Source organism: Danio rerio, chromosome 4 (assembly GCF_052040795.2).
Source record: "Danio rerio strain M-AB ecotype USA chromosome 4, GRCz13ab, whole genome shotgun sequence".
NCBI classification, from domain to species: Eukaryota; Metazoa; Chordata; class Actinopteri; order Cypriniformes; family Danionidae; genus Danio; species Danio rerio.
Window position 1 is genome coordinate 56,281,042 of NC_141024.2, and position 22,874 is coordinate 56,303,915.

The window sequence follows — 22,874 nt, forward strand, 5'->3', positions numbered from 1 at the left end:
AGAACCAGCTTTCATCAGCCGTCTTGGTGAACTTCTACCGCTGCACAATAGAGAGCATCCTGACAAACTGTGTCACAGTCTGGTATGGAAGCTGCTCTGTTGCTGATCGTAAGGCACTGCAGCGGGTGGTGAAAACTGCCCAACGCATCACAGGGACCACACTGCCAGCCATAGAGGACATCCAGAAGACACAGTTTGCGCCGAGCATGCAGTATTCTGAAGTACACCTTTCACCCCGCTCACAGACTGTTTTCTGTCCTGCCCTCCGGCAGGCGCTTCAGGCTCCCCCGGACAAAAACCAGCAGACTGAGGAACAGCTTTTTCCCCAGAGCTGTCTCCCTCCTGAACTCTGCCCCCCACTGACTCTTTTGCCCCCCAATACACCCCCCACTCTCCTCTAACTTAAACTCCTCGCAATAACTGCACTGTTTAACATTTGCACATTTAAAAATTTGCACATTAACTGCACCACATTGAACTGTTTACTTATTGAACTGTACATACCCACTGCATATGGACATTTGTAATTATGTACACACCCACTATACATATACACTTGTAATCATGCTTATTTATCTGCATACTACTGATTATTAATAGCAACCTGTACATATATTCATATATTGTTACATATACACTTGTAATCATGTTTATCTATACCTGTACATATATTCATATATTGTAACATATACACTTGTAATCATGTTTATTTATCTGCACACTACTGATTATTAATAGCAACCTGTACATATATTCATATATTGTAAATCTGCTCATAGCTTATCCAACCTGTATATAATGTTCATAGTACATCCATCTGTAAATATCACCATAGTTTTCTATAACTGCACTTTATAACTTATTCCTGTATCCTGCACTTGCTGCTATTGCACTGCTGGTTAGACCTAAACTGCATTTCGTTGCATTGTACTTGTACATGTGTAATGACAATAAAGTTGAATCTAATCTAAAGATCAGTATCCATAGCCCCCCAGTAGGGACACTGATTCCACAGAGTAACACGAATAGTGCATTTTGCAGAAAATAATTTTTGGTACGTGTAAAAATGAGTAGGGAGAGGAAGAGCGTTAGGACTTGTAGAGAAAGACTGAGGGAGGTTGGAAGGGCGATAGTATTGACGAGGGTTGAGAGTGGAAGGGATGTCTTGAAGAGTAGAGCTGGAGTTTTCACTGGAATGTATTGCCAAAACACTACAAATGGCTGTTTTCAACTATATTTCCATTTTTTAACTCACATAAAACTGCCTGAAAGCTTGGAAAAAACATTACCTACTGCTTACTCATCTGCTTACATCACCTTCCTTGCCACTCCACACATTCAACACAATTTCTCAATCCAGCTGGGATCATCCACCATTACCCCCATGTATTTCAGTAAAGAGAGGACATTGCTAACACCGCTCCATTATGCAGATGTGCATTTTTCAATGTCAGAAAAATCAGACTCTTCTTAACAGATCATGCTGCACAACTTTTAGTGCAAACTCTTGTTGTTTCAAGGCTGGACTCTGATAGTGCTCTGCTAGCTGGACTCCCATCCTGCACCATTAATCCTCTATGCTCCAGAACACTGAAGCTCATCTGGTCTTCAATGAGAGCCCATGTAACTCCTCTCTTTATCTATCTGCATTGGTTACCGTTCGAGGCTCGTATCAAGTTAAAATCACTGGCACTGCAATCTCTTAGCTCCACCTACTGCTGAAGTTCTACATTCCCTTCAGGAGCCTCCAATCTGGAAGTGAGTGCAGGCTATAAATCACTTTTATAAAACCTTTTCATTGACTGTTTCATGCTGGAGAAATGTCTTCCCATTCCCAACTATATGTAAGATTCTTAGTCTCAAAACTAAAATAAGATAAAAAACTAAATAACATTAATCCATGCACAGCACTATTTATTTACAAAATCCAATTCATAAATTCAAAAACAATTTGTAAATTAACAAAAATTGGATTTGTGAATTTAAGAATTGTGTGTTATTTCAAAAAAATTCCAGAGACCTAAGGAGATCACAAAATTTTTCATACTTTGTCATAATTTGTCAATAATAAATACCCTGAGCATAATGGTACGAGGCATGGGCCTGCCCTGGATGGCAACTGCTCATTTGAAGGCCATTGGGATGGACCAAACCAGATCACTTAAAAACCTCTCGTAACAGTAAAACTTTGCATTTTGCATTCTGCTGCTCTCTCCCCCCTCTCTCCTTGCTCTTGGACACTGCAGCGCCATGCAACCTCTTAAAGTTTAGGAACTGCCGAAACTGCAAAAAACTTCAGCAAACCGACTTTTAGCAGAGTCTTTCACCCCGGTAATCCAGGACAACTTCCACTTACAAGCGAGTGAATCCTAAGGACGTCACTGAAGCTAAGTCACCAACCAATCAGCACTGCCATGTTTCGTTGAGCCCAGTCGGCGAAGGAAACTCAAACAGATGTTGTCTCTTGCTGATCTGGTGCAAATTGATCTTAAGCAGTTAAAGATAAGCAAAATCTCTGCTTTTAGGGTTTCCCAGGTGTGATTCTAAGATCTAGTAATAAGACCTAAAATTAATTTGGGACCATTGTCAACACATTTTGCACAAGCACCAGAATTAAGAACCACTGCTCTGAGGCTTCATCTTGGTTTATAGTTGAACAAGCCATCCTACTTCCCTTCCACCACTAAAATTTCTATCTATATATCTATATATATATGTATTCATTTTATTTTTTAAAGGTGTTATTTTTTAGGCTGACCTCAAAAACATAATAATTTTTACTTACAGAATTGTAGGTGCAGGCTAGGACGGTCTCTGATATTTGCAGATAACATTGTGCTTTTGGCTTCATAGGACATGGAACTTCAGCATGCATGGTTTGCTGCATTATGGTTTGCTGCTAAGTGTGACATGGCAGGAAAAATAAACAGCACCTCTAAGTCAAAACCATGGTGCTTGACTGGAAAAAGGTGCCCATCTCCAGTTTGTAGGAGAGTCCTTACCCCAAATGGAGTTTAAGTATTTGCATTAATTTATTTTTTCTTCATGTGGAATGGAATGTGAGATTAAAAGATGGATCAGTGCAGTGGCAGCAGTAATGCAGTTGATGTGATTGTCTGTTGTGGTGAAGGAGCTGAGATGAAAGGCAAAGTTCTCAATTTACCACTCAATCTAGGTTCCTACTCTCACCTATGGTCATGACTGAAAGGTCAAGATCTCGGATACAACCGGACACATTTTACAAAGTGTTATGGCCCGCTTGTTTGAGTTGCAACATAAAAGAGAGATGAGCCAACAAAATAGCCTAAATGCAAAATGATTTATAATAAAATGTAACTCATAGAACAATCAATCAAAGCAACCAACAAATGTCTAGGGATAATAATGAAGATAAAGAACTTAGGATATAATCACAACAACACTTTAACTACATGATAAAAGTAATGCAATACAAAACCATAAGGTTTAAGAGTCAATGAGATGGCAGGTCTTGACATGAGGACTCCAGAGTAGCAACACCTTTCTGGGGTAGCTAGCGGAGTCTATGTAAATGGTTTCTCTCCAGTGTGGGTCTTCATGTGTTTATTAAGGTCTGATGAGTTACTGAAACTCATCCCACATCGAAGCTGCAGTCACACTAGAGTTTGAGCATGAGGGGCGGGATTAAACAAGATGATTCGACATGAATGGTTTCTCTCCAGTGTGGCTCATGATGTGTCGATTAAGGGATGATGATTGGCGGAAACTCTTTCCACACTGAGTGCATGTGAATGGTTTCTCTCCAGTGTGGATTTTCATGTGACTGTTAAGGTGTGACAATTGGTTGAAACTCTTCCCACACTGAGTGCATGTGAATGGTTTCTCTCCTGTGTGGATTTTCATGTGTTTATTAAGGTGTGACGATTGGTTGAAACTTTTCCCACACTGGGTGCATGTGAATGGTTTCTCTCTAGTGTGGATCCTCATGTGTTTATTAAGGTATGATGATTGGCTGAAACTCTTCCCACACTGAGTGCATGTGAATGGTTTCTCTCCAGTGTGGATTTTCATGTGATCGTTAAGGTGTGATGATCTGTTGAAACTCCTCCCACACTGAGTGCATGTGAATGGTTTCTCTCCAGTGTGGATTTTCATGTGTTTATTAAGGGTTGATGATCGGTTGAAACTCTTCCCACACTGAGTGCATGTGAATGGTTGCTCTCCAGTGTGGATCCACATGTGAAGGTTAAGGTATGATGAGCAGCTGAAACTCTTCCCACACTGAGTGCATGTGAATGGTTTCTCTCCAGTGTGGATCATCATGTGAATCTTAAGATGGCCTTTTCTTCCAAAACTCTTTCCACACTGAGTGCATGTGAATGGTTTCTCTCCAGTGTGGATCCTCATGTGAATCTTAAGATCGCCTTTTCTTCCAAAACTCCTTCCACATTGAGTGCAGGTGAAACGATTCTTGTCTCTCCTTTTCAAAATGCCATCAGTCTGTAAATGAGTTTTTTCCTCAATTTTGACATGATGTTCCTCCTCTTTACTCCCCTCATTCTCTTCAATTCGGTCTGAAATAAATAAATAAATAAAATAAGTTTTCATTAAGTCTTAAACATTCTCATTAAAAGCTGAAAAGTGAAGACACTGGAAACATTGGCTACACACACTGTAATTTTGATGCACATTAAATGTAATATAAATCAGATCATATTTTGTTTGGTCCATTAACGTGTACACATTTAAGCAGATTTAATTCATCTTTATTTATCTAGTGCTTTTACCATGTAAAATGTGTCAAAGCCGCTTAACATAGAAGTTATATTATATGGACTCTATGCACGAACTCTGCTGACGTGGTTCTGGTAGAATATCAATCAGGCTCTTTACGTCTACATAGCGCGCTCTACGCCGAAATCTAATAGCGGCGAAACCTAAATGCATCAGAGGATGGCAAAAAAGGGAAATTTACTCTTAAATTGATGATGATCTAGTGCCAGTGGATGTCCAGCATCTGGAACATCATTTTTGTTCAGTTCCAGAACCCACAATAGTTGATTAATACACCAGATCAGTCTGACAATTTCCGTTAAGAGGTGGAATGACCAAAAGGAGACTGCGAGTATTTATATGCAAAACCTAATCAAAGTACCCATTGGGTTTTAAAAGCATTTATAAAAGTCTTAAATTTGATAATCTCAAATTAAGGCCTTAATAGCCTTGAATTATTATACAAAGTCTTGGGTTTTGTTACAAAGGTCTTATTTTAATAATTTATATTACCTTTCTTAGAATTAAGTTCATATAATAACAAAATTAACTGTAACTAATGTAAGCTAACTAAAAAATCATGCAGCGCAACGTTGAGTACATCTCACGCTCCACGTAATAGCAGAAAGCACGAAAGCATGCACACCCGTTACTATGGTTACTTGATGTGAGCTACAGAACAAGATCGTTACTAGCCTAGTTTGTGGGTTTGTTTAATCCGCTTTGGCCAAGGAATCCGAATTACGTTTGGGTCAAACTTTTAAGCTAGCAACGATGGATGTTACAGCCCTGGACTCCCATATAAGGGGTGCCAAACACACCGTGTGTAGTACTGCTCATCAGCGCAAACACCTATTGTGGAGTTCTGTGCACTGGAGACCACTTCGGTTACTAAAACACCTTTGGCTATCAGTAATTAGGAAATTTCTACATTAGAAGCATTGAAACCACGGAGTGTTGGGCAGTAGCATCGCTACAAGTAGTGACGGTACTAGCGTAACTATATTTCTCAGTAGCGTCACTACTTTCTAAATCAAATAGCTTTTGTGTAGCGAAGCTATTATTTTAGTCAAGTAGCGTCCACACAATCTACATATACTGATTGCGGATCAATAAGTGACGGCACTGACACTCACGTAGCTTGGAGGCCGGTGTCTAGGCGATAAAAGTAAATCCATATTTTGTCGAGAATGTTAATTTCTTCTTTCTGTTTTACAATGGTCGACAACAAACTTTTTCATCATTGGGCTGACACGAGAAGCTTGATTGAAAGATGAATGAGTGATATATATATATATATATATATATATATATATATATATATATATATATATATTAGGGATGTAACGGTATTGTAAATTAACTTAATTCAATATAGTAATATTGAATTAAGTAATCCACCTAGCTCTGTTGGCATCTGCAGAGATTTAAGTTTTTTTGCCATTCCATATAAATCTAGAAAAAGCACTTTCAAGCTGTGCAGAGTCTTTCCTGCTTAACCATAAGGGTGTCATTTGAAAAGGGTATAATAATCGGGGGAGAATATTCATCTTAATTAAGCTTATTCTACCAAAAAGTGAAAGGGGAAGGGTTTGCCAGCGGTTTAAGTCTTTTTTTCAAGTGGTGCTCGCTGCAGAGCCATTTGGGCGAGCTGAGCTCCAGCGAGGGGGAGGTTGAGCTTGAGCTCCACCTTTTTTGCACTTCTTCTCCGAGTGATGTCACTGGGGGTAGGGTTAGGGGTGGGGTTGGTGTACGCATTAAAACAGCTTACAGGAGGCAGAGCGAGAGCTCATGCTTCCCCTCGCTAGAGCTCAGCTCTGCTCAAATGGCTCTGCAGCGAGCACCCTCTCCTTTTTTTTAGACCATTTGAACAATTGGGGCATAATTGAGTTTCCCTAATTTATTTAAGTCAGTTGACACTTTAATTCCGAAATAAACAAATCCAGATTTTGACCATTTAAAAGGAAAATTTACTGTAGATTCAGCATCGAAATTACCTACTGGCAATGCTTCTGATTTATTGAAGTTAATTTTGTAGCCAAAATCTAAAGCTAAAGCTAAATTTTTTTGCAGCTAAAAAAAAATTGCAGCTAAAAAAAAGCTAAAATTTTTAAGCTAAAATCTTTAAAAAATGATAGTGTTCAGGTGATGATAAAAACAGCAGAATATCATCTGCATAAAGTGCAATTTTGTGTTCACAACTCTTCATTGATATACCCTTTATATTTTTAATCTGTCTGATAGCTTTTGTTAGAGGTTCCAGAGCCAATGCAAACAGAAGAGGGCTCAGTGGGCAGCCCTGCCTGGTGCCCCTAGCAAGTGGAATAGGATCTGACCGTAGACCATTAGTAACAACGCAAGACATTGTGGAGTGATAGATCATTTGAATCTCTTTTAGAAATTCACCCTTTATACAGAATATATGCAGAGTTTCAAACAGATAACTCCACTCAACCCCATCAAAAGCTGAAGATGCAGAGATTGCTTTATAGTTTTGTTGATTGGTGTACTGTATAACTTTCATGAGTCTTCTTATATTTGTAATAGAGAAATGTTCTGTACAAAGCCTGTCTGGTCTGGGTTTATAAGGTGGGGGAGAACTCCTGGGCAGGAGCTTAGAGAGTATCTTGGCATCTAACCCAATCAAGCAAATAGGTCTATATGAACTACGTTCATCAGGTGATTTATTTTTCTACCACTCGATTTGAACATTTTTAACCTGCTTGGAAAACCAGATTGAGACAAATCCTGCATGTTCGTAGCAAGTGCGCATAATTTACGCTTATATTAGTGAGTTTGCATTATTGTATAAAACGTATGCAAATGCCTAATGCCTCCTTTGCTGTAAACTGGAATGATGAGGAGATGGCAAGATGACATACTTTGTTACATGTTTTCAATCATTTGTACTTTCGTCTTTGTTTTCTTGCCTTTGTGCATGTCCTAAAGCTTAGCTGAAGACCTACGTGGCGACATTGTATATACCCAACAAGATGCAGAAATGCCATCTAAAAAGGTTTCCTGCTGTTTGTCCAATCAGGGACAGTGGCAATGTAAATATACAAATAATAATGTTAACCCTGGGTTTGTGAATGTGAAACATCTGTTAATGAACATCTAGGATTGTATTTTAACCCCAGGTATAACATGAGCAGTGTGGAACGTGATTACAGATAACCCAGGATTCTGTTTATCCAGAGTTAGAATGACCCAGGGTTAACAATTTTTGCATGCTGTAATCCATATCTAAATCAGCAAAAGTCTTTTTTAGACTAGTTTGTTGGCCAGTTGTAGTCAGTGCAATGCTAAACATTATTGTTCCACCATAATTTGTTTGTTTTGCCTCATGTCATCTCACAACAACATCATATAGTTTAGAATACTGTACAATATTTTAAAATAATTCATTATCTAAGTGTCCATTTCATTCAGAATATTTAATATTGGGGGCATCCACGATTTTTGACAAACTTCAAACAAGACCATTTTGGTTATTTGGTGTTTGAGAATGAAAATCAACCTGTTTGTTCCTGCAGATCCTCCTGTTTGACTGTGAATGTTTCTTCAATCTTCACATCTTCACTCTCCTCTTTAATAAACGCCATCTTTAAAACAGTGTGGAGATCAGTCGCTTCAGCAGGAGTTTTTCTCTGCGTTTGGACACTTTATCCTGTTTAAAATGAACAAAACAATAAAAAAAATGTAAATAAATAAAACAATGAAGAGAAACAAAATAACTTCTCTTCAACACTTGCTTCAACAGTTTCTTTATATGAGAGTCATTAACAAAAACAAATCAGTTAAGTCTGAGGAAGAAACAATGACCTGATTAAAACTAGTAAGTTACTTCATTTCTTTTATACTTAAAATGGAATGACATTATGCTATGTAATAAATTAAAAGGTTATTAAAATATGTATTAAATTTCTGTTAACTTATTCAAACAATAGCTCTCATTACTGTCAGTAAAATAGTATTACGTTGTATAAAAGGTTAAATAATATTGTCAACAGCAGGTTCATAATTTAGCATCAGATGAAAAACCTGAAACTTTAATCAATCAGTTCATATTTTTGTAAAAGTTTTAAACACAAACCCCTCTCTAGTTGAATTCCAGCGCAGGAACGGCGCAGCCTTATGACGTCCCACGTCACGCCAAAATAAAAGTCTTTTTTTTTGCCACTTACTGTTGCAGTCATGACTTATTGATACATTTCTCTCTCATTTTCCACTTTCCGCTATATCTGCTCTCTGTCTCTCTCTCACTCTCTCTCTATCACACACAACACACACACCTTGATTATAAATGAATCATTGTAAATACACTGATTATTATTTGTATTACTGTTTTATCTTAAAATGTTGATTGTTAAACGTAAAGTATATTCTGATCTATTTTGTATTGATTTGTATGAATAATATATGTTGAACAGTAATATAATGTATTGAATATTAATGTGATATATTGAATAATATGATGTATTGTTAAAATGTTATTTACTTATTATATATAAATATCTTTCTTTTTTATAAGAGAGAGAGAGAGAGCAAGGGGAAGTTGATGTGGAAAACGAGAGAGAAATGTATTAATAAGTCATGACTGCAACAGTAAGTGGCAAAAAAGCGAAACAAAAGACTTTTATTTTGGCGTGGTGTGTGACGTCATAGGGCTGCGCTACTCCCGCACTGCGAATCAACAGAAGAAAGGTTTGTTCTAAACTTTTACACAGATATAAACGGATTGATTAACGTTTCAGGTTCATGTTGACAATTATTTTAACCCATTACACAACTTGATATCATTTTACTCAAAGTAATTAACGTCAGGGCTATTGTTTGTATAAAGTGTAAAGTGTGAAATGTGTGTATTAAGTGTTTTACGCAAGATTTAATGCAATTTATTAAATAGCATAGCATAATGTCATTCTATTATAAGTATACAAAACTATATATAAAAAATGGAGTACTAGTTTTAATCAGCTCATTTGATAGAGGTAAAGTTGGTTTTATATTCACACATTCAGACTTTCCCCTTAATAATATAATTTCATAAAAGTATAATTTGCAAACTCTAAATAGCGAAATCATATTAGCAGCCAATGACTATCAAAGTACAACATTGTTCACAGTCAAATAAACAGTGTTATTGTTTATTTCAAGTCACACTTGCATGCTAATTCCGCTCAAATATTCAAAGTAACATGGTAAACAATATAGAGACTTCTAAATGAACGAATGTGGGAATATAAAACCAACTTTACCTCTATTATATTGTTTATCATGTTACTTTGAATATTGAACATTAACACTGTTTATTTGACTGTGAACAATGTTGTACTTTGATAGTCATTTACTGCTAATATAATTTCACTGTACAGAGTTTGCAAATAATACTTTTATGAAATTATATTTTTATGGGGAAAGTCTGAATGTGTGAATATAAAACCAACTTTACCTCTTTTAGAAATAAATGTCATGTGTGGCTATTGTTTCTTGCTCAGACTTACTCTTTTACCTGATTTATTTTTGTTAATTACTCTCATAAAGAAACTGTTGAAGAGAAGTTATTTTGTTTCTGTTTATTGTTTTATTTATTTTAAACAGGACATTTTTATTGTTTTGTTCATTTTAAACAGGATAAAGTGTCCAAAGGCAGAAAGAAAATCCTGCTGAAGCGACTGATCTCCACACTGTTATAAAGATGGCGTTTATTAAAGAGGAGAGTGAAGATGTGAAGATTGAAGAAACATTCACAGTCAAACAGGAAGATCTGCAGGAACAAACAGGTTGAGTTTCATTTTCAAAAGACCAACTCAGTCATTTGATCCTCATTCAGATTTTGTTTTTAAATAATGACAATGCTAAATTACTGCTAAACCATCTTGCAGCCCTGAGTGTGCTGCCTAGTTCTCCTAAAGATAGAAGTAAAGTTGGTTTTATATTTGCACATCTGGACTTTCCCCTTTATTTTAACATCATTAATTGTTTTGTTTAAAACACACAAATACAACAACACTGATAAAGTCTTATAAGCTCTCAGTCATAGAGGTAAAGTTGGTTTTATATTTGGATATTCAGACATATATGTTTCTTTATTTAACCAGATAAAAACCCATTAAGATCAAGATCTCATTTACAAGGGTGACCTGGCCTAGAGGTCCCCAACACACGATTTATGAAAAAAATTTTTTTTTAATAATATTAATAATAATAAATATACATTTTATATAATATAAAAATACAGTTCAGTTGTTCAGCTTTACCACATTTCAATATTTTAAAAACACATACATTGAGAAATTGACTGTTGTGGTTTGTTAAAAAGGATAGAGCAAAACAATGTCATAGCAACATTTTTATTTCAGACTGAAGAGTATTCCAGGATGAGGGGGCGGCATGACTGATGGCTCGCTTCCCTATTCCAGTTCGAACCCGGGGATCAGTCAAATGATAAGATTCACTTGAACGTAGGACATACTGGCTTTTAGACTTATGAAGAAGAGAACATTGGGTGTCCAGTGGGTGTACATTATTACATTCAGAGAAGGGCACTCAGCTTTGGCAAACAATTCACAATGTTGAATAATTCTTTGACAGCCTGTAACAAACCTTAGAGCAGTGGTTCTCAAAGTGGGGGTCGGGACCCCCTGAGGGGTCGCGGGGCAATGAAGGGGGGTCGCCTGGTGATTTCCAAAAATCTATTTATTTTTAATAAACCATAAGAATTAACATATTTTATCCATAACTATACTGAAAATAAAAATAGTCGTTTATAGTTACTATATACTATATAGTTACTATAGTAGCTTATAGTTACTAGTTCTATTGGATTGCGACCCCTAGGGTAATTACATTATATTAAAGGCAGCAATAGCGTCAGATGCATTTTGATTTTATAACATTAGGTTATACTTTCTGGCACATTTAAAGCACTGACACAAATTTAATTGGTGCGTCTGCGTCATTGCATGCAAGGTTTCTGTATTTATAACCACCTCAGAGGATATTGGGGGTCGCGAGTCACTGGCATTGTTATTTTGAGGGTCGCGGGCTGAAAAGTTTGGGAACCCCTGCCTTAGAGCACTGTGATAGATGGAGTTCAAAGGCTGAAGACATTTGTTTGAAGCCTTCATATATAAAACATCACCATAGTCAATCAATGGTAAAAACTCTTCTTTATAATATAACTTTATAAAAGTATTATTTTCAAACTCTAAATAGTAAAATCATATTAGCAGTAAATGACTATCAAAGTACAACATTGTTCACAGTAAAATAAACAGTGTTAATATTGTTTTTAAGTCACACTTGCATGCTAATTCCGATCGAATATTCAAAGTAACTTGGTAAACAATATAGAGACTTCTAAATGAACAAATGAATGACTGTGCGAATATAAAACCAACTTTACCTCTATCTCCTAAATACACATAAGCACTCATTGAAAGACAGAATGAGTTTCTTTCTTGTTACTTGTTCTCATGTCTTTTGTCATTATTTTATGTATTATTAGTCTCCCATTTTTTCTACCTTCTTCTACCTTGCTTTTCTTGTTCTTCTACTGTTTGTAAAGTGTGCTTGAGCACTGGGGCTATGTAAAATAAATGTAAACAATAATTTTTAAAAAGGTTTAAAATGAGCTTGCGATATTTGACCTACAGTATTCTTATAGAAGATATCTGCTATTACGGTGATGGTGTTGACTTAGTACTTTCCATTTGCATATGTCACATTGATCACAATTTCTCAACATCTTTATGAATTTAAACATGTTTCTAGGAGTTGTTACTAGTTCTCACAGATAGTATCTGAGTTTTGCTACCGAATCTGGCCAAAACCCATACAATCACCAACAATCCATCTCAATAAATCCTTAAACTTTTCATTCAAAAAGGTTATTTTAACTCTATTTATCATAATGGTTTAACTATTTTCCTTACAATAACAGTTGTTTAAGCATTCTCCATGCATTTACTGCTGAGGTCATTGACCTTGACAGAGTGTTTTGCATAGATTTGGTTTATTATAGTTTATAAAACTTTTAAAACATTTTTATTTTTTTAAATAAAGTTTATGTTTGTAAAAAAGTATGGATATAAGTAATGCTTTCTTTTTTACACAATATTTAAATATTTATCTTTGGCTAAAATGTTTATTTTTTATTGTATTATTAAATGTATTAAATTATAACATTTTTTGATAATTAAAAAAAAAACATTAGCCTTTAGCCTTTTATGAGTCTAAAATTTAATTCATAATGTTCTTAAAAATGTCTTAAGTCTTACATTTAACTAGGTGAAACCCTGGTTTAAAGTATGTCAAAAAAATTGAATGCCCCCAATTTTAAATATGCTGAATGAAATGGACACTAAAATAATTAATTATCATGAAAACAACATTGTAAAACTTTTTGCTTACGACTTTATTTAAAGGCTGAATTTTTAGATCCTAAAAACTTAAAGGTGTTATGGTGCTTGGGTATGAGACGTTTTCAAGGTATAAAACTGTCAAAACTTTCTATACCATTCCTACTGTATAGGTAAGTTTTTTTTTTTTTTTTTTTAAAGTTTTTTAGGACAACAGTATCTCAAGCAGAAAAGATATCCTAAGATGCTGTTTTAAATTGTAAAGAAATCTGTGTTTTTGAAACAAATGAGGACAACAGTAGTAATTGATTCATTTAAATGATTTAGCCTGACATGTTTACTGCTCCAATATTTAAAAAGTTTCTTAAAAGAAAATATTTTGTGTTCAAAAGGGAAAAAAAGTGTTTGGTTTTTTACCCAGACATTTAAAAGAAATTATTTTAGAGCTGTAATCACAGTATTGTGAAACCGTGATATTTTTATTCAAGGTTATCATACCGTCAGAATCTTACACTGGCCCTTGCCTAATGCTCTTGATGTTGCAAAGTCATATTTTCTAATTGTATTGTTTTTCTTTGTATGTATAGTCACAAACACACTTTTTTGTAGAGCAAGTACGGTGACCGTTTTCTGCCGTTTATTATTCCTGGTATCTCCAATAGGCAACTGAATTGGAACTTCTAAATCAATAGTATATGAGATTAGGGGTCTGTTCTTTGTACGTGGATTACTCAATTAGCTGGATATGGTTACTGATGATTTGACACGATCCAAGATCTTTTCGTTCTTCAAAACTGATCCGAGAGTTGTTGTCATAGCAACAGTTCTGGTAGCTTAAACCAACTTGGGAGCAGGCTCATTTCAAATAAACAGGATTAGATCGGGTCAGTTCAAGCAAAGAAAATACTGAAAGTATGTACCGAATTCAGTTTTTTTTTCTTACAGTAGTAGTTAAATACACTTGAGAAAATAGTAAAAAAAAAAATATATATATATATATATATATATATATATATATATATATATATATAATACATATGCAGTCATGAACATGTTTTGACAGTGATTTGATGCGTCACAAAAGGTGCAGACGCCTTTACCAATATCCAAATGCTTTTGTAAACAGTTATTCTTTACACAGAATAAGAAACCGGCTACAATAATAAAGAAAATCCGCTTTAACTGTAAAACTAAATAAATTGCTAAATACTATTGACACATGAAGTGTAAAGCCTGCAGCCCACAACAAAGGTGAAAAGTTATTGCGTATAATATTTAACAAACTATTGACTATGAATTTTATGTAATTTTATTCACATGGATAATTGAATATTAATCAGATGATGTCATTATGCTGCTGTGCCGTCAGCCAATCGTTGCATTGATGATCATAATTTCGATTGATAGATCAGTCCTTCACAACACGGTCAGTGATCTTATATCAGTTCATCCAGACTTTTAAATCTGATTAACAAGCTTGTTTGAAGAACCAAATTAGCCAGAGATCAGTTATCAAGATTAAAAGATCCAGGATCTGCCAAATCATCTTAGATCATTTATGCGAAGTCCAAAGAACACCGGGTCACTACTATGACATGATTGACAATTGTCGCTGTTTGTCATTTTGCTCCGTTTTTCCTGAGAGCTGATGCTGAGTATTTTCAGAGCGTTTCACACTTCAAACAGTTGGCATTGGCAAACCCCGGGTTAACATTATTATTATTTGTAGATTTACGTTGTCACTGTCCCTGATTGGACAAACAGTAGATGACCTTTTTAGATGGCATTTCTGCATCTTGTCAGGTATATAAAATGTCATCATGTAGGTCTTCAGCTAAGCCTCAGGACTTGCACAAAGGCAAGAAAACTGAGACAAAAGTACAAATGAATGAAAAAAAGTAGCAGTGTCATCTTGCCATCTCATCACTCCAGTTTACAGCAAACGTGGCATTAAGCATTTGCATAAGTTCATTCATTCATTTTCCTTTGGCTTAGTTCAGGGCTATTCAATTATTTTGGCATGGGGGCCGGTTCATGAAAAGCATCCCAAACGAAGGGCCGAAAAGATATGACTCGTTATATAAGTGATGACACAACTCCATAAAAGAGCCCATATGGTGTATTTTGTGCTGATAAAGACACCCACGATGGCTTTTTCTACAATAAAATGTTAATATATTGTATTTTAAAACAACTGCACTGTCCAGTTGACTTTTAAAAAAAATTTTTTTACAAACATTCAAAATGTGTTTTTTTCGCATAACAAAAGCAGTGCATTGCTGAAGAAGGCTTCTTCTACATTCAGACACATTCATATGTTATGTTTTGAACAGCAGAGCAATTAGTGATGCAACAATAAAGATTTTGGTTGTACGATATAATCTGAAGAATAATCATGCTTTCACAGTTATCACGTCTAATGTAATTTAGAACAACTAGCTTTATATTAGGGAAGTAGCTATTTAGATTAGCTGTTGTTATCATCTGGGTTCATGCGTATATAATCATTTTAATAATAATTCATCTAACATATATTTTGTTTACATTTCACTAAAAGGCACGGTCAAATCTCACCGTGAGATGTTTTCTACTGTGTGCGCCCAGACAGAGGCAAGCGCGTTGCTCTGCTTGTGCGTGCATATTGTCATTCTTACATTAGAAATAACCGCTGCTATAGTTAATCCGGTGTGTGTGCGTATTAGCCTCGGTGTACATACTTAGAACTTAACTAGCGCACAGTTGGCAACTTGCCATAACTTTTCTGTGCAACAGAAATGCGGCTTAGAGAAGCCTTTACGATTAATTAACTGTGACAAATTAAAGCGCAGTTAATAGTGAAATCAGCTAATCGTTGCATCCCTATTAATAATTACAGTGCATTGTACAAAAGGCATTTTCTACAAAACATATCCAAATGTTTTCAGCTGACTGAAACGCTCTGCGCAGCCTTTGCAGCTCATACTAAACTGAACAGACGCACGTCACTTCATAGCTATAGCGGCCGTTTTTCGACTGAGCTAAATTTATTTTTGATGTCTTGGTCACTATTTGAAGGGCCAGAACAAATTGCCTCGGGGGCCGGGTTCGGCTCACGGGCTGCTAATTGAATAACCCTGGACCCTGGCTTAGTTCCTTTATTCATCAGGGGTCGCCACAGCAGAATGAACCACCACCTTATCCTGCATTTGTTTTGAACAGCAGATGCCCTTCAAGCTGCAACCCAGTACTGAGAAACATTTGCATAAGTTATATACAATAATGCAAACTCACAAATATAAGCGTGAATTATCCGTACTTGCTATGAACATGCAGGATTTGTCTCTATCAGGTCTTCCAAGAAAGTTAAAAATGTTTAAATCCAGTAGAAGATGCACATGAGGGAACACAACATGAATAATCTAGAGCGAGTGCATTTGATCATTTACATTTAAAGCCACAGGCACAAAAAGAGCTTGGTTTTCCTCTGACCCCAAAATTAAATATTCTGCAAGGTATATGATCTGATTTTGAGCCGAAACCTCAGACACATTCTGGGAACACCAAAGACTTACTTTACATCTTGTAAAAAGGTTCATAATAGGAACCCTTTAAAGTGATAGTTCATGTAGAAATGAAAATAGACTCACCATTTACTCTTCCTCTTGTGGTTTTAAATTTCTTGATTCTAATGAACACAAAAGAAGATATTATGAAAAAAACACTGGGTTACTTTGTGTTCCAGAAGAAAGGAAACGTTTAAAACCACATGATGGAGAGTAAATGGTGAGGTCATTTTAATTTTTTGGTGAAACATCCATTTAATGCTTGTCGCTTTGAGCCTTCATTCTAAAGTTAACTTTTTTGTTGTTTTTTTCAGACCTGATGATGCTGAAAGAAGAGACTCATCAACAGAATGAAGTGGAAGAGAAACACCAAGACATACCGACTGATGAAAAACCCACACTGACTAAAAAGACTTCATCACACAGAAGACATCTAAATTACAAGTCTGAGTGTAATTTCAGCTGTAAACAGAGTAGAAAGAGTTTCAGTCAAAAGCCAAATCTTGATGTTTACACGAGAGTTCACAATAGGGAGAAACATTACACCTGCAAACAATGTGGAAAGAGTTTTCCTAAAATCCATTTCCTTAAAGCCCACATGAGAATTCACATTGGAGAGAGGTCGTACACATGCCAACAGTGTGGAAAAATCTTCCATTATGCAAGAAACCTGGCAGCGCACATGAGAATTCACACTGGGGAGAAGCCTTATTCTTGCCCTCAGTGTGGAAAGAGTTTTAAACAAAATAACAACCTTGAAGTGCACATGAGAACACACACCGGAGAGAGAAGTTTTACTTGCACACAGTGTGGGAAAAGTTTTGCTAAAAAACAAAACCTTAAAATCCACATGAGGATTCACACTGGAGAGAAACCTTTCACATGCACAGAGTGTGGTAAAAGTTTCAGATGTAAAAGCACATTCAATATCCACAAGAGAACTCACACCGGAGAGAAACCTTACAGATGCACAGAATGTGGTAAAAGTTTCCCAAATAAAAGCACATTCAATAACCACATGAGGATTCACACTGGAGAGAAACCTTACAGATGCACAGAGTGTGGTAAAAGTTTCATACGAAAAAGCACACTTAATTACCACGTGAGAACTCACACCGGAGAGAAGCTGTTTGCATGTGTTCAGTGTGGAAAGAGCTTCACAACCAAACTTAGCCTCATGAATCACATGAATGGTCACACTGGAACCATAGTGTTCACATGTGATCAGTGTGGAAAGAGTCTCACACGCAAAGACTCTATTAAGCGACACATGAAGACTCACTCAGGAGAGCGTTTTAGATGCAGTGAGTGTGGAAAAGACTTTAAACATGAAAGAAGCCTCAGGGCACACATGAAGCTTCACAATGCAGAGCAGAGTCCTCAACATTTAGGCCTTGTCCACACAAACACGGGTATATTCAAAACAGCAGCTTTTTCATGTAGTTTGGCTGTTCATTCAAGTGAAGTTTATTTATGAACTACTTTCGAGAGGATCACATGCTTATGATTGTCCATGGCTGGTCCTGCATTAGCTAAAACATGATTCACCAATCAGATGATTCCTAACTCACTATAAATAACCAAAGTTTCTTAACTCTGTTATCTTCATCTTGAAGAATCCCCCTCCCACCCCTACTGCCCCTCCTTTCTAGATATGTGCCAAAATGGTTCCCCATAGTCGAGCTCTTAGAAGCCATATATGTCCTTTTAGCCATCTCTATATCTGTCATTACAACAGAAACAAGGCGTTCATGGTGATCTACCTGAGCTCAAACTCCCCTCTCACCCTGCTTACGGGAGGGAGTCCAGAGCTTGAGTATCTTATGAGCTTAGGGCTCTCTTCCGGGACAAGTGTGAACTCTTGAATACATGTCAAGTTACTGGAAATTAAACCCTTTGAACACCTGAAGATGTAAACTCAATAACTGAAGAGGGGTGAAGATTTTGAATAACTGTTTTGTAGTGTAGATCAGGGGTCACAGCCCAGTACCAGGTTGTGAGAGTTGCTATCGGGCTGCAATAATGCAAAAGACCTCTATATGTTGATAGATTGTATGACTTGTTTCATATGCAAACAAGTATCTGCATCTGAAAAGGTGTGAACCAAATGACCTACAGGAGCTCAAGAATTGTGACCCAACCAAAGCAGTTGGGTAATCTCTTACTTGAAGATCGATGAGTCGACATCACTGATGAGGAACTACACTATTGTCTTCAATAAAGTCTTCTACCCGTAATAACTTTGTTCAGCTTGCTTACTTTATGTATTAGAGTCATCTGTATATTGGTGAACCACCCAAGAACAGTTTAGCCAAGTATAGCAAAATCTAACAATGCGTTTCAACTTACTATAAACCGATAACCATATTTCTGCACATTGCACAGTTGCAAATTGTTTATTAACTTACCAATCAAATGGTCAGCTCTGAAAAGAGAATTAGAAAGATTAGAGAGGAGAAAATGTTTAAAACACTACACATATATTTTGATTGACTAATTTGAAAAAAGAAACAAGTTTTCTTAAAGGGCCATGAAACCCCCTCGTTTCAGCAGTGTGTTTTCACACCTCTACTTTGGAAAAAGTCAGAAAAGTGGGCGTGTCCAGCTCTGTTTAGGGGGGAGTGTCGGAGGAAGAAAAGAGGCTTGGTATGGGAGTGTCTATTTGGGCGCGCTAAATTTCAGAGTCAAAACACACAACCACAGCGGACAATGTGACTGTGTTTACATGAACATCTGTAGTCGAATTATTTGCCAAATTATTAAATGGTGGACTTTAACTGCAGTTTGGCTCTTTCATTCAGGGAATTCATTCATGTCCCTCCCGACAAACGTGATATTTGATTCGAGGATCTGCTCTAAGCGTGTATTTTTCATGCAATGTTTGATACCGCACGGCGAATGAGAGAAAAAAAAACTCAGCATTTCCCGGAAACTTAGATACACACGGCAGGTAGTGTCAGAAAGCCGCGTGTGTTATTCCGGTCCGTTATTCCGCGTGTGTTATTATTTTGTTGGTCACAAAATCCAACACGAGGTTATAGTTTGGTTGTAACTGTTAGTGCTAACTTGTTTACACTCGGTGCAATAGTTTGTTTGATACGAATAAAATACGAACTGAATAAACAAAGAGCACTGGTCGCTCACTTACCAAATCTGTAGAGACAGGACAATCACCAGCAACTAGAGCCGCGTCTTTATTTTGAGGAGACTACAAGCGAATCAGGATCTCAGCATTTGCAGATAAGAAACAGCTCTCAGGTAAATAATAATCCTCCTTAGACACGTAAGTTATTGTTGTCGCGCGTCGTGTACACTGTTAATCCACGCGTGAGTCTGCGCTCTCACAGAGAGAAAATGAAAACGAAACTTAACTGCAGCAAACTATAAAAGCAACACTTCATGCTTGTTTTGCCAACACAACGTGGCGTCTTTGCCTTCTACACTCTAACAGTAATGAATATTAATGAAGTTGCACAATAGAGCGCGCTGATTGGTTTAAACCAAGCCTTACTCATGCATTAATGCAACACACTGTAAGACGTAATAAGACACACTCTGGCACAGACGTCCAGTCTGCACGCTGGAATACACGCTATTATGTCATGACCGTGACGCAGCTTCTAAAATTCGTTTCAAACCGGAAGTACGAATTTGCTTGAAATAACGCAAAAACAACCAATTTACACTTTTTAGTGAAATATAGGTGTCCTAATAGTGTTTTTAGCAGTGTGGGACACATATATGACTGTCAACAGCTCAAAAAATGTGTTTTGGTGTTTCGTGACCCTTTAATGAAGACAATTAAACTTTTCTGTAGACAAGCTTTAAAGGTTGCCTTTAAAGATGCGTTCATGTGAAAACTCACACATTCCTACAAATTAATACATGTATAGAAAATTCAGTGTCGCTATTGTGAATGCGAACATGAGTGATTTGTAAGCTCACATGCTAATACTAGTAATACAAAAACCTAAATTTATGAATGAAGAATTTTGCAAAGCATAAAACGTTGTTAACCAGGTAATGCTGTGTACAATTTTATTTAGTTACACCCAATTTAACTTGTTTATAGCAAAAAGGCTTAACATGGATATTGACATGAGACATTCTGTCATGTACATGAGTATATGCAATTGTAGAATATATGCTTAGTGGTTTCAATATGATTCTCATAACATTAACAATTGACGAGAGTTATCCTCAGTATCACATTTTAATCTCAGGAATTATTTTGATGGATACACATCATTAATCACTTTAAACTGAAGCTCTTTCATTTTGGGGAGAATTAGATAAGAAATGTAACTTGTTCTTATTTTTTCTAATTCCTATAAATTAAAATCTTTAAAAATAAAATGACGTCTGAGCTAATTAGGATAAAGCCTTTGAATGAGAATATTCTTTAAAAACCTATTATTACATTTTGTGTCTAAAACATTAAGTGGCCAAAAACAGAAGAGAAAACTATAGAATAGTGTGAAAGAATATCTCTGATCAATACTGATGTTTTTAGGAATATCATTAATTATTGTGTAAAACTCTTCAGGGTGAGAAGCAAAACCATGTTTGAAGCAGAAGTTTTTGTAATTCACACCCCGAAGGCATCAAAATCTGAAGCATGGTCAAGCACCTTACGCATCAGTATTGAGGACGCCATGCCCCTTGGCGACGCTTAAAGCCTCGTATAGATGTCAATGCATTTTTTAAAACCTGGTTTACACCTGTTATCGCAGTTTTCTTATTTATAAGATATGTAAATTTTGTTTTGTTCATAAAAAGCATCTGTAAAGCATCTGTCGGTCAAGACAACTGTAAATAAGAATATACCGGCCAAAGTGTCTTTTGTTCAACATCATTCAACGAAGAGTTTAACATCACTTAGCTATTGGTCAAACTACATCTTCATTGAGTTCACTGATGAGTTATTGGTGTTAAATTGACCCTCTACCTTGTCTCTGCATTGACGTTTTTCTACTTTGATGGTTTTCCTGAGGTTTAATTTGCTTGTTTTTGTTCCTCAGCATTTTTGGATTTATAGGCGGAAGCTCGCACTGATAGGGCTGTTCGAACTTCGCCATTGATCCATGGTTTTTGGTTGGGGTAGATATGGACAGTTTTTGTTGGATCCATGTCTTCTATGCATTTCCTGATGAAGCACGTGACTTTGTATAAGTACGAGTCAATGTCATCATCACACGCTGCCCGGAACATATCCCAGTCCATGTGATCAAAACAGTCTTGAAGTATGGAATCAGATTGGTCCGTTCAGCTTTGAAACATCTTGAGGGTGAGTGGTTCCCGTTTCAGTTTCTGACAGAAGCAGGCAAGAGCAGAACAGAACAGTGATCTGATTTGCTTAACGGTGGGCGGGGGAGGGATTTGTATGTGTCCCGGAACGGGTAATAGCAATGGTCCAGAATCCAGTCCCCACGCGTGTTTGCGGTGATGTGTTGATAGTATTTTGGAGCGATTTTCCTGAGATTGGTGTTGTTAAAGTCCCCTGTAACAATAAACACTGCCTCTGGGTGTGCGGTTTCCTGCTCGCTTATGCTCCCATACAATGACTGTAAAAAATATGGACGACGCGACAGCCCTTTTTCCCATTGAACGCCTTGAGGGCAAAACGCCTGCTTGACGGGCACAAACTGTCGCAAAAGACTGCTGAAATTGGAGCCAGACATGCGCAGAAGGATTGTCTGATGGAGCCAGAGGAGGAGCCGCGAAAATGAGCAGAGTCGAGCTTCCAATCAAACGCTTTATGTAAAATCAACTACGCCCCCCGAACTTCTCAGCATGCGTTTGCTGTCATATCAACACAAATGGATGTAATAACGTTAACAAATATGAGGGTTTTATATATTCAATCGCGCCAGCTCCAGGCCGCAGCGCATAACTTACTCGCGGCGTCGCGGGCTGATTCCGGCTCGCATGCGGCAGCGCCTGCTCGCTCGGCCGCCGCATCTGGCTCGATTGACTCGGGCTGGAATTGGGTAGTGAGTCCAGGCATCCGGAGTAGGTCCAGCAGAGGTAACGTTAGTCAGTCTGAGCTCTAAGAGATAAGTCTCCGGCGGGCGAGAATCTAGCCGGAACTGTGTTTTGCTATCTGGGTGGCTAGGAGTGTATCAGCAAACTAATAAAGCCCGAAAAAAGCCCTGAACTTAGCGAATAAACAGTGTTCCACCAGGATCATGTATGTCAGAAACTATAGTTTACT

At 36.9% G+C, this 22,874-nt stretch overlaps 3 protein-coding genes and 1 long non-coding RNA gene across 9 annotated transcripts in view; 3 read left to right on the top strand and 1 right to left on the bottom strand.

The window, feature by feature from the left end:
• The window catches only part of LOC796311 (zinc finger MYM-type protein 1), an 854,498-nt gene that overhangs the window by 188,473 nt on the left and 643,151 nt on the right, over nucleotides 1-22,874 (top strand). The gene's annotated exons all lie outside the window — the stretch shown is intronic.
• LOC110439430 (uncharacterized) overlaps nucleotides 1-22,874 on the bottom strand; it is a 94,215-nt gene that overhangs the window by 46,956 nt on the left and 24,385 nt on the right. The window contains exon 6 of the mRNA XM_088650236.1: nucleotides 3,840-4,408. Within this exon, the coding sequence (XP_088506362.1) occupies nucleotides 3,840-4,408 (569 nt within the window). The remainder of the gene's footprint in view (nucleotides 1-3,839; nucleotides 4,409-22,874) is intronic.
• wu:fe14d05 overlaps nucleotides 1-22,874 on the top strand; it is a 312,007-nt gene that overhangs the window by 33,716 nt on the left and 255,417 nt on the right. The gene's annotated exons all lie outside the window — the stretch shown is intronic.
• zgc:174653 lies at nucleotides 9,399-18,897 on the top strand. Of its 3 annotated transcripts, none has more exons than NM_001440771.1 (3): nucleotides 9,399-9,459; nucleotides 10,389-10,538; nucleotides 16,975-18,897. In NM_001440771.1, exons 2-3 carry the CDS (start codon nucleotides 10,454-10,456, stop codon nucleotides 18,135-18,137), a joined length of 1,248 nt encoding a protein of 415 aa, NP_001427700.1. In that variant the 5' UTR covers nucleotides 9,399-9,459; nucleotides 10,389-10,453; the 3' UTR covers nucleotides 18,138-18,897. The 3 variants fall into 3 exon arrangements, with proteins under 3 accessions (NP_001427700.1, XP_088505719.1, XP_087101705.1); XM_088649593.1 differs by having other exon boundaries at nucleotides 9,451-9,565; XM_087245579.1 differs by having other exon boundaries at nucleotides 9,451-9,509.

Bases quoted from the DNA above. Each gene is read 5' to 3' on its own strand.
- zgc:174653 (NM_001440771.1), top strand. From the start codon at position 10,454: ATGGCGTTTATTAAAGAGGAGAGTGAAGATGTGAAGATTGAAGAAACA. The intron at 10,539-16,974 runs GTTGAGTTTCAT...TGTTTTTTTCAG, and splicing joins AGATCTGCAGGAACAAACAG to ACCTGATGATGCTGAAAGAA.